General features: G+C 44.0%; 1 protein-coding gene across 4 annotated transcripts in view; it reads right to left on the reverse strand.

Moving 5' to 3' along the window:
• Positions 1-12545, reverse strand: part of PLCG1 (phospholipase C gamma 1) — a 398460-nt gene that overhangs the window by 87325 nt on the left and 298590 nt on the right. For all 4 annotated transcript variants that reach the window (XM_085619110.1, XM_085619111.1, XM_085619109.1 and 1 more), the window contains exons 17-18: positions 12314-12514; positions 9065-9184 (exon numbers count right to left, since the gene is read on the reverse strand). In XM_085619110.1, the coding sequence (XP_085475236.1) occupies positions 9065-9184; positions 12314-12514 (321 nt within the window). The remainder of the gene's footprint in view (positions 1-9064; positions 9185-12313; positions 12515-12545) is intronic.

Below are 12545 nucleotides of genomic sequence, written 5' to 3' on the forward strand. Positions count from 1 at the left end.
GTTCTTAACCTCCCTCCCCTTGCTAAGATGTAGTATTAGTATATAATAGAAGATCTACGGGCTTTGTCAGCAGACCCCATACATTAGCCCATAGATGGTAGATCTACATCATGGGCGCTCGTCTCCCTGGAAAGGTCCCTCTTCAAGTGTGTGTTACCTATTCGTGCACCCAACTAAAAACACAAGTACGCTGTCTAAACAACAGCTGCATCGGTATGTTTTGTCTAAGGGCTGAGGACTGGCCAAAACAAAATTGTTGTTCGATCTTGCACATAATGGTCAGTCAAAATCCCAGGAACATGCCGAGAGCGAATACAGCGATGAGTTCTTATGTGAAAGCAGTCTTTGACAATATTGCAAAAAATAAAGACGTGTAGTAATGTGTGCAAAGCAGCAGGCAAGCTGCAACGAGCTCATGCTAAGTTATTGAAAAACAACAATGTCCCTATAGGCCGAGTGACTGAAGCGGCAGTCTGCATCAAGAGGAGAGGCTTCAAGGTGGACTATGCCAGTGAGTGTTGGGAAGGCGTAGTTTGGTGCTGGCCATGGCCATGAGGCAGTGGTAGCCCGGAGCCATCTGAAGAGGCACAAGAGCTTAATGATGGTGCCTCAGAAGAAAGGGTGGTAGAGGTACTCACTGCAGCCTTCAGCAACAGGAGCTTGCCTGGCGGGGACTATTCGGCTTCGACGTCAGACTCAGAGGTGGCCTCCTCCAATGAGAATGCCTCTTTAATCCCAGCACCAGACTTGCCTGGTTGCTGCAGAGCTTCCTCCTCACCTTCACCGAAGATGCATGAAATGTCGTCTGCTCCCTGGTGATGTGCCATCAAAGCCGAGGCAATGCGATGCACTCTATGGTTCCGAAGGGTTTTCTTATTAAGGAACGCAAGACATGATGCACAGGATTCCGCTCAGTGGTCAGGGGACAAGCACAGGTTATAAACTTTGTGCAAGTCTGTCGTAGGATACTTGGTGTGGCAAGATGGGCATAACCAAAAAAGGAGTACTTTCTATTACGTGGACAGACTCAACTGTTATGGGTGATGGGAGTCAAAGGCACACAGCCCCGCAGCTGACAAAGCGTGGACCATGAAGAAATGGCATCAAACTAACACCACCAGTAGACAGATAAAAAGTGCGATTTTTTTGGACTGATGAGGGACAGTGCCGACGGCCCGGCGACAACACCAGGTGGCATCGAACTGGAGCTCCCGTATACACATCTGAAACAGACGGCAGAGAAAAACGTACTATGGAGCAGATGCCCAAGCACATTACCTGCAATAGGTGGAGTCAACACACCCCATGACTGGAAAAGAACCCAACACTAGATGGCAGGAATGTGCACAGCATGTGTATCTACAACTACACATGATTTAAGAATTAAAAACTTTTTTTGTTTTTGTGATTTCACAAAACCTTCCTCAATTCTCATTTATCCTTGTTAATTCTTAAGAGTTTTGTAGAAATCCAGCAGGGGTTCCCCATACGTGCAGAAACCTGCTGCATCTGTAGCAACAAGCTTGGAAAGGCAATAGGTCTTGCCTTTCCAAGGAGTTAGCCAAATGTTTTGTTGATGCCTGTTGCAGACGTAGAACAGCTGCAGCAAAAGGAAACAAGCAATGATAAAGCCAGCAAATGCACATTAAAATCAGAGAGAGAAATTAAAAGGGATCTATATGGAAGTCTTACTTATCTTTTTTATACAGTTCTGTTTTTGGAACATATAAACTAGGACTGAGATCTGAACTGCAGGGGCATTATAGTGGTGGATGAATCCTTTCAGGCATATCCTCGACCACCTCTTAAGCGCGAGCAGGGAGCCCGGTTTTGGAACTCTCCCCTTAGATGCCCTCGGTCTTGCTGTATTTTGGTTTTGTCCGTCTCCTTTTCTGTGGGTCTTATGCTTGTAGGGGAGACCCCTGTCTCTCTATCAATGGGGTTGTAGTATTGTAAATCTGTTGTCATGTAGGGATCCAAACTATGGGACCTCAGTTTTGTTTCTTGTCCCGAGGATGCCTCCTTGTTGGGCAAACTGTTATTGTTTCCATGGACCAATGCACCTTAATTTATCTTTTTTTCTGACGTTTTGTGTTTGTTTCCTCTATGCCTTACCCACCATCATCTGGTTTATTGTATACTGATTTTTTTTGAAGATTGTTTTTTAAAAGAAATGTAAACAAACTAGGACAGAGATCGACTGGTATGAAGGTCTAAAAACCATAATAAAGAGTCACTTTAAACATACTCAAACTACTGAAATCATAAAGCAAAAATTAAGTTTTAAATAAGATGTGGCTGACAAAACAAAGAAAATATTCAACACCGAAAAGAATTTATGCACCAAAAAGGACATGATGTTTCCAACAAAGCTTTAAGCCATCCGCATATCACATAAAGGAACATGTATGCCGCTCTTATAATTGTATAATATGTGAATGCTTTGCCCTCTGGTCCCATGAAACCTCAAAAAAAAAAAAAAAAAAATTAATAAGACGACTGATTTATTGCTGCATGAAGCTGTAATTACTGTTTCCAATTTGTATTTACAAGCAAGCTTAGGTCTCTGTTGTAAGCAAATGTTTTGAAATTAGCATAGAACGGTGAAAAGGTAATCAAAGTTCATAGAAGCGGCAGTTCCTCCATGTGAGTGGAGGAGCGTTCCTCCCCCTCCTCCACCCCACATTGCTGGGCAAAAAGTGTCACAAATGAAATAGTAATAAAATGATTTTATTACCATTTTATATTTGACGCTTTCAGCCAGCAAACAGACTGCGAGGGCAGGGTTGGGCCAGTTTGTCACTGCTGCCAATGATTGGCAGCAGTGAGGAGTAGCCGCTTATGTTTGCATTGCGCATGTTGGTTTGACTGGCTACCTTGCTACGGCCAAACCGACATGCGCAATTCAAACGTCTCCAACCAGGCTGTTTTGGACAGCTGGGTTGTAGAGCAGGCACAGGCCTAAAGTGTTTTTTGGAACATGGAGCCAGCCCGCCCCAGCCAATCAAGACACTTTAGAACAGCGTCTTGTTAGGGAAATAATAATTAAGAGAGTTGGCTGTGGGCTTCGCGCTCGGAGTACGTGCTGCAGAACAATGAGGACGCGCTGCAGAACATGGAGCAGCAGTGTAAGGTAAGTGATTTTTTAATGTGCATATTAGGCTAATGTGTATATTATGATGCATTTGTTGTGTTTATGTGTTATGTATTGATGTGCATATGTTAGGCGTATATTTTTTGCACCCCCCAACGCATTCTGTGCATTACCAAAGGCTACAGACAGTGGTTTATGTCCAAAAGAGTACTCATTTGCACACTTATTATCACAAACGTATGCCATGCCAGAGTAAATAAATGTGAGCCCAAGAAAGTGCTATTTGGAGCAAGTGTGTAATAAATGCAGATTCAGGCATTTATTACTACAGTGCAAAGGTGAAATCCCATGTTATTGACACAGTACAGGAGAGGTGCTTCTGAATCATCACACTCTTGAGCTTCATTGCTTCACACAATGGGCCTACTCAATGAGATTATGACCTGGTCCTGCTTAATCACCTGTGTTTCGTGGCTTTCACTGAGAAGTGCGGATGGAAAACTGGGAGACAGCCTAGACCTCTAGATCAGGAACTTGATTTGACACCAGTAGGAAGCTGGCTCGTTATCTGATATATCAACAATTTGACATACCGTGTAAAGAGTCCAGGGGTTCTCTTATGAGTAGAAAGGGGTTTGAAATGTAATCCCAAAGTGCTCTGTTAGGGGGTAGTGGGGTCGAGCAGCCTTAGACTTAACAAAGAGGAGAACATGACATCTGCAACACACAATGATCAACAAATGACACACGACTCAAGATGGAGATCCACACCACTTTATAAAAATAGCAAGTATCTTTATACATGTTTAGGCATTAGAGACAAATCATTCCGGTAAGTGTGTTTTTAAATATAAATTCTTTTTACTTTATAAAGTGGACTCTACAATTTCTGAGTTCTGCAATGTTATCCTATGAAAGGAAGAACAGATCAAGTTCTGCAAACAGATATCGTACAGAGACTTACAAGAGCAATCTCCAGGAGTTAAGGTGAGTGGTGGGCAAAGACCAAGGCAGCACCAGCAGTAAACCACCAGCGGCGTGAGGGCAGCCTCGTGGAGGGTGCAAGGTGACCTTCTGGAGGGTGCAAGACCGCGTCAGGAGCTGTAGGCTCTGTCTGGAAGCCAGTCCGGGTGAACCAACAGGGGGATCAAGGCTTGCGATACTTGGGACGTAGGAACACCTGGGGTCTTTTCCACGGCTCAGATGCAGAGGTGTCTCCAGGCGTCTGGCTTTCTTACCAGGAGCAGTCACGTGCAAAGGGGGCCTGCGTGCAGAGGCTGCAGGTGATGGGAGTCCGCGAGGGATCAAACCACGATGGACTTGACCTCTGGAGGGCTGAGGGACCTTATTGACATCAGTAACCCAATTTGGGCCAGAGGCAACGGGTGCAGTGGTGGTTTCAGGTGTTGGCGATTCCGGAGGCCTCAGAGACCATTCTTTTGGAGTTTCTGCAGGATGCAGGGAACAGTTCCGCTGTTCTTCAGGAAGTCTTGGTCTTTATTGAAGGTAGGCAGTCCTCCCAGGTTTTGGAGACATAGGGCTGCAGGACAAGTAATCTTTGGCGCAGGTTTGACAGAGAACGGCAGATAGGACAGCAGGGCTAGGGCCAAGTCAGGTGCTCTCTTCAGTCTTTTGCGGCTCTTTTTGTCCTTCTTCAGAGGTCATCAGGATCTTCTTCTCTGGTGCAAAGGCCATCCCTAAATACTGAACTTGTAGGGTAGGGTAGTAGCCACTTGGCTACTGACCCTTGGCGTTACTAAGCCCCCTATATGACCACTTCCTGTGGGAAGTGGGAATAATCCTGTCCCAGAATTCCTATGTATGCCATCACAAAGATGGCGACTTTTGAAAAATCGTGTCCACCTCCCTGTAGCCCACCTTGAGTGTGGTGCTAGCCTGGGAGTGGCACGCCAACCTGACTAGCTAATTTTCCAGCCTGTGCAGGTAATAGGGGAACCTAGACAAAGGGGTTGACTCCCTTTCCTGTGAGGGGAGCCAGATTCGCATTCCAAAAGCAACAGCTTCTTTGAAGCTCGCCGGCCCAAGGAGGCTAATCGGTAGTTCATCCTGGCATCAGTGTGGGTTTATCAATACGAGATGATTGATACCAAACATCCCTATCTTCAGTGAAGCCACCATGTAGCTGGGGAACCCTTTTTCACCAGTGTCCAGCACATGTTTTAAAATGGCTTCCCTGGTAACTTGTACTGGCAGGAATAGGATTGACTGGCACAGGGGAGTATCTGCTCATGCAGGCATGCCATCTCATGCAATATTCAGCACCCTGCCTTAGGGCTGTCAGGCCTGCTGTAGGGGCGACTTACAAATATTACATGCAGTGCTACGGGACATGGCACACAGGGATGTGTGACATGTTGTGTTTTCACCTTTATCTGCACCAACACACCCAGCATGTGACAGCAGCCCTGCATGTGCTTGCTGAGGGGTCCCTAAGGGTGGCACACTTTGTGCTGCTGCCCTTAGGGACCCAATTTAGTACCTACGGCCTTGGGTACCAGGGGCACCATTTACTAGGCACTTATAGAGGGTGATAAAGGGTTTGTCAATCGGGGGAAATAATAGAACCTTTTTAGGGAAGCAACACTGGTACTGGGGTCAGGATTAGCAGCAACCCAGTACACTTCAGTCAAAGTTGCAACACAGTGTGTGTGTGTGTGTGTGTTTGGGGGGGTGGGGGCGGGGGGTACTGCAACAAAATCCCAGTATTCTACACACCTTATGCTGTGTTGACTGAGCACAGCAGTGTCAGTGGCATAAGGATCCATCCCTCTAGTTTAACCTTGATCCACATTTACCATGAAACTATAGACAGCACATACGATCTTCCCTGATAGAACTATGATCAAATCTCATGAGGGTGATGGCAGCCATTTTGAGTAAAAGACGTGAGCTCGCACCTCACAAAGCACTAAGGGCCAGATTTACAACCGTTTTCTGCGGTCGCAAAGGGGTTTTAGGCCCGTTTGTGACTGCAAAAAATGTGTGGCCCGTGTACCAGCCCTATTTTGCGAGTCGCAAATAATTTGCGACTCGCAAAATAGGGTTTAGCCAATCGTTATTAGGAAGGGGCATTCCCTTCCGAATAGCGACTCCAAAAGCCATGTAAGAATGTTTTGCGACCGCAAATGCAGTCGCAAGACACTCGCAGTTTACCATCCTTATCAGGAATGCATGTGCAAACATATTTTTAAGGGCAGGCAGTGGCCCCAGGGACCACTGCCTGCCCTTAAAAAATGAAAATGAAAAGTAAATTTTTTTTTTTTTTTTTAAATGCATCCCGTTTTCCTTTAAGGAAAACAGGCTGCATTAAAAAAAACTGCTTTGTTTAAAAGTAGGCCCAGACATGGAGGTCTGCTGACCCCCGCAGGCCACCATCCCTGGGAGTGCTAGATATTCCCAATGGAGTAGCAAATTGCGACAGCCTCATTAATATTCATGAGACATGGGAATCGCTAACAGTGGCAAAATGCTATGGTCATAAATCTGGCCCGAAGAATCCATTGTTTCAATAACTCACATAAATCTACTTTAGAAAAGAAAATGGCAAAAAAAATCATGGTCTCTTAAGTTAATTTGAATGCTAGCAGTCTACTTAATCACTCAAGTCAACACGTGAAACAAACACACAAAAATCAGAAAAAGAAAAGACTGAAGCTCAGTCTATTGACATTTACCCTTAGCATGCTGCTTGCTGATCTGTTTAATGAAAAACCATACACAATAAATGCAGCGGTTTTAAAATTAGGAAACCTGTGTCTGTTCGTCAAGGTACACTCTAACAAGTGCTGAAGCAAATAGCTCTCACCTCTCTAATAAATCCTACAACACTACATAAGTATCCCAGCATTTATTTACATCAAATGAAAACAATCATATTTTACATAATGAATTGCACCCTAGGACAATGATCTTTGCAGGCTGCTAGTAGTCAGCCAAATCAATTCATTAACATTGAAAAGCAATAAATTATTTTTTTATGAAGTTAAGAAAAAAACTGTTTCTGAAATTAATGACTCTCGCAACATGCTCCCTGGTGTATTCTTTCACCTCAATCCGAAGAGCCCACTCCACAAATGAAAAGGTCTTTTATGAAAGGAAATAAACTGGAAAACCTCCAAGAGAGCGCCATTTGTTCATAGTGTGCAAAACTGATTAATTAGTCCTCCATTCTCTAATGGGTGTAGCTCGTGTACATCACCCAGCCTCCTATGGTCACACGCTCAAACATTAAAAACAAACATAATTAGCACTAGCATTTAGCTGCTTGTCATAATTTGGAATGCAATTGGACACGTGCTGAAAATACAGACTAGGGATGCCAAACCTAAGCTTCAGTAAAATTTGCTGCCACTGATCTATTCTGAACTGGGCCCCTCCCCTGAGATAAACTACACACTACCTCTCCGGAGGCAGTGCTTGGTGTCGCCAGCCCTTTCAAATCAAAGACATATGCTGTTCTAGCTTCTTGCGCGAAAGACATAAAACTCACTTTACTAAGGGATTCCACATGGATCTATTGTAATGGCAAAATAATGCAACAAACTGGCCATTACATTTGGGAGCAATCAAAAATGATGAACAGTATAAAGAAAACCTATGCACGGAAGATATGGAAGAGTACCACTAGACCAGTCGCCGCCTTTTTCATTACCCTTCTTTTGTCCTATCTATACCAGGAGTGTGCGTATTGTCCCCATAATGTGTAACCAGTTAGCCAGCCAACTTAGCAACAACAGTCAGGTAGCCAACTGCCTGAGGCAGGAACTGCAGTAGATGCAACAAAATGGAGTCCATCTGAATCTCCACAAGTCTGAAATCATGCTTCTGGCCCATATTAGCCCTGTCCCCATTTGCTGTGGCTGGGACAGAAGCCACCACCCTGTCTCTGTGCCAGAGTAGACATATTAAACGTTGGCCTGGTTTTCAACAATTCCCCATGTGAATGCTGTCCACCAAGTGACCCTGCTGCAAAGCGTACTACTATCATTTCCACAAACTACTGACATTGTACTTGCAAGGATATCCCTCACCTCGCCTATGTAACAACATTTTTGAGTAACATTTTCACGGTTCTCCCCCATGGAAGCAACTGTAAAGTTGAAACGGGTGCAAAACTAGGCTGTTTGCCTCATATGTGGCATAGTGCAAAAAATCACATTACTCATGGCCAGAGATCTCTCCACTGACTGCTAATGAGAGCACATTTCAAAATACATTTTATATTCCACATCTCTCCGTCACTGTGCCTGAAAGTTTCTAGGTAAAGACGTCCTACACTATATGCCAACAACACACTTAAGATCTGATGGGGTTAATCTGAAGGTCATCTGCCCAACTAAGCTGAAAGGCTTAATTGGAAGATCTTACTCTGTACATGGTTCTTATCTTCGAAATTTTCTGCCTCTCACCTTGAAAACGGAAAATGGCTTCCGAAAGTTAAAAAGAGATCTGAAAATGCATCTCATGCACACAGCATATGGCCTGGTTTACTCATGCCAGAGACCACAATCCGTCCCTTCGGCAAACAATTTATTTAGCCCTTATGGCCAAATGACTATGGCCAACTAGTCTCTCTTCGAGGTCTTACCTCAAGGTTTTAACATCTAGGGGGACACTTGAATACAAACAACCTACATTTTAGGAACATCAAAACGACTCTTCAAAGTGTTACTTGAGCTTGGAAGCACACGCATAGGTTGTGCACCATCCTCTCCTCTGTAATTCCTTACCCATCACTCTGAAGGAGTAACGTGACAGTTTGCAAGACTACCCAAAACTGATATACATGGACAAATAAATAAAAACCCTTTCTTCACACATACATTCACCCAGGTGTATGAATTTTCGAACAACTGGATTTTTTCTTAGAAAAGGATCTCAGTTATAGAGCAATGTAGCCACAACTCCTCCACGGTTTTAAATTGAATTAAACAAATAAACAAGCCTTACCTAAACGAGATGGCATAAGAAGTAGGTTCGCTCCTCTTTCGCACTAGGAAGGCTCCGTCTCGTGGCACCCTCATTAACATGTGCTCTGCTTGTGTTCTTGTGAGATTGGCATGGTACCACCTTAAATGAAAATAGACATGGATACAACCAATGAGTTCCTGGAATCACCTAATTTTCACCAAATTATCACTGACTTTCATTTGGCAACGGCATTTGAGTGCTGCGTTATAGAGGGTGGCTGTATTATCGGCAATAACCTAGGATTTGTGTAGCCTAATGGGATGCCAGTTCGATGACAGGCTGTTCGGAAAGTTTAAGAGGGTGCTAGGTTGCTAGGGTGCTGGCTGAAGGGCGGTGAAACCCCGAAACCGGTCCTAGGATGCTTGTTTCCAGTCCAGTGAGGACCTGGCTTGGCAGTTCGGGCTGGACTGTTTCCATGAGGCACAGGGTCAAGACTGATTTGCATATGGCTGGGTTCAAACTGGAATGGCATGGTGAGCAAAAAAACGACGGATTTAGGCCCAGATCTCTGTACTGGGGTGAATGTATGACATTGTTCTGCATTCTGTCCATCAACTGTTGTTCTTGCATTTGTCACCCCGAGCGGGACGGGTATGCTCAGACGAGAGTCCCGTGCTCTCCATGCCACTGGAATCAAGCTATCCTGGCTGAAGGACTGAAACCCCGAAACCGGTCCTAGGATGCCTGTTTCCAGTCCAGTGAGGACCTGGCTTGGCAGTTCGGGCTGGACTGTTCCCTTGAGGCACAGGGTCAAGACTGATTTGCATATGGCTGGGTTCAAACTGGAATGGCATGGTGAGCAAAAAAACGACGGATTTAGGCCCAGATCTCTGTACTGGGGTGAATGTATGACATTGTTCTGCATTCTGTCCATCAACTGTTGTTCTTGCATTTGTCACCCCAAGTGGGATGGGTATGCTCAGACGTGAGTCCCGTGCTCTCCATGCCACTGGAATCAAGCTATCCTGGCTGAAGAGGGGTGAAACCCCGAAACCGGTCCTAGGATGCTTGTTTCCAGTCCAGTGAGTACCTGGCTTGGCAGTTCGGGCTGGACTGTTCCCATGAGGCACAGGGTCAAGACTGATTTGCATATGGCTGGGTTCAAACTGGAATGGCATGGTGAGCAAAAAAACGACGGATTTAGGCCCAGATCTCTGTACTGGGGTGAATGTATGACATTGTTCTGCATTCTATCCATCAACTGTTGTTCTTGCAGGTTCTAAGATATGGCTGAACAGAGCAGACAACTTGCAGTTGGTTAGTAATCTTTAAATTGAGTGCGTGTGCGAAAAAGAGAAATGGCTATTTGTCATAAGGTTGTTTTAGTTCAAAATAAACCATAAAACTATACTTGTTTAATCAGATTTGAAAAAAAGTCTGCATTCCATTAATCATAACAACCCTCAATCTACATGTAGGGTAAAATACAATGAACAGCGTAACATCAATTCTTTTACCTATAAACTTGTAGTGAATAATATAATGTATCACTGCACAGAGCGAAACAACTCAATCATCCGTCAATACATAGTTCAGTTAAAACGGATTACAGAATGGCGTTGCTCTAATTTTATGTGATTTTGTATTCCTTTAAATATACAATTTCACATTCTAGCAATCCTCCACTCTTATCTTCATTACAGGAGCCATTGTTTATTCTTCTCCAACACCACTTCATCTGCGTAATAACATGCTGGTAGTACCATCAATCCCAGATGCAGTAGATTATTCGTTTTATTTCTAATATCCAGATCTGGCAGGTAGAGCATAAATAGAAAGGTACCCATCCTTGTTTATGACCTTGCAGAGTAGATTTTAATAACTGGTAGCTACACTACAAACTACAGTTTTATTTCCATACTAGTGGCTATCAGTCTAGTTGAAGGCAGATGTAAAATCGACAAAAGTACAGTAGGAAAGTGACAGATTATTTTATCCAGTGCACTTTTCGCTATCACAGTAAAATAACAAAAAATATGACTAGGTGGTCTCATAGACTAATTGAGCCAATGGTGATAAAATGGACTCCTTCACCCAAATGACCACCACCCACTGGCTACCAGACTTAATCAAAATATACTGAATATACTGTAATTAATGGGAGCCGTTATGTCTCCCCCCCCTGTTTCTTTTTTTTTTCTTTAACAGACACCAACCACAAAGCCCACTAATAATCCTCAAACTCACCCAGCATACCTTGGTTGTGTCTCAACTTCTCCCATTAAATGCAAGCAAAATGATGCCATTGGTTGTGAAAAGTACAGGAGTCAAGGCAACTCTAACGGTCCCGCAGACACTTTTGCTGCTACATCACGTAGCCATACTGTTTGCTTTTCCCAACAATTTCTTACACCTCTATAATGTTTTAACTTTACATTTTATTTTCCAAAGCCATGCATTCTACTTAGGGGGTCATGTTATGATAAGAGGAAAGACACCCGATTTAATATATACTTCACACCAGTTACAGTCCACCTCTCCATCAAACTAGTGCTATATAATCTGTATGTCGCCACCTGCTTTACTGTTGTACCTCTTGCGGGCAAGAGGACAACTCAATCCAACTAAAATCTAGATAAAATGCAAAGATGATGTAAAAACACTTGGGAGCCTATTACTGGGTTCCTGTACATTACTCTTTGTCAGTATCTCGATGCTGTTAAAATCACTGAGCTTTTTTCTAAACAAAACATTTGAGTTTTATTCAATAAAACTGAAACAAGCAATGTGGTTACACAACAGGCTGCCATAGTCATGGACCGAAGGGGTAAGGATAGGCAGGTGTAGAAATTGTGCAAAGTATTTGCAAAAGGAGTCAGTCTCACATTGATCTATTTGTGTACTTCTTACTGGAAACATGGAACACCTGCAATGAAGACACAAGCTGCTGCTTCATAAGATATCCTTCTATGGTGGCATATCTACAGTTATTGCAGCTATGTGGGTACCACTGACACAGTACCACCTCTCCCTTTCCTCCAAAAGGTGAGAACCAAGTGTACTGGTGACACTGCCCTGCTTAACCTCCCTCAACAGGCGTGAGATACCCTGTTACGTCTACTTCCTAGTGTTGCCCAGTACTCGCTTGAAAAAGAAGTCTCTCTGCTCTCGAACAGGCGAGCTATGCTCATGGCTAAATGTCTGAGAACACATTTATTACCATGCTTTACGTTAAAATATTCAGCCAATCAGGTTTACTGAATGCTACAGTGCCTTCTGCCCACTCACTCTTTGCTCTCATGGGCGTTGGTCTGGGGCACAGGCTCCGTCAGCCTCATCTCAAACTCGTTGCACCGCAGCGGCATCTGTTGATAATGTGTGATGAGCGCGTAGAGACTTTCAAACACCAGGTTGTCCGTGAGAAAGAATTTAGGGCTCCCTGCCTCCTGCCTGGAATGGATACGACAGTGCTGCACCTTCCCATTACGCCTGGAAAAGAACAAGAGGAATGTCAAACTTC

This window comes from Triturus cristatus, chromosome 7 (assembly GCF_964204655.1).
Source record: "Triturus cristatus chromosome 7, aTriCri1.1, whole genome shotgun sequence".
Taxonomy (NCBI): Eukaryota; Metazoa; Chordata; class Amphibia; order Caudata; family Salamandridae; genus Triturus; species Triturus cristatus.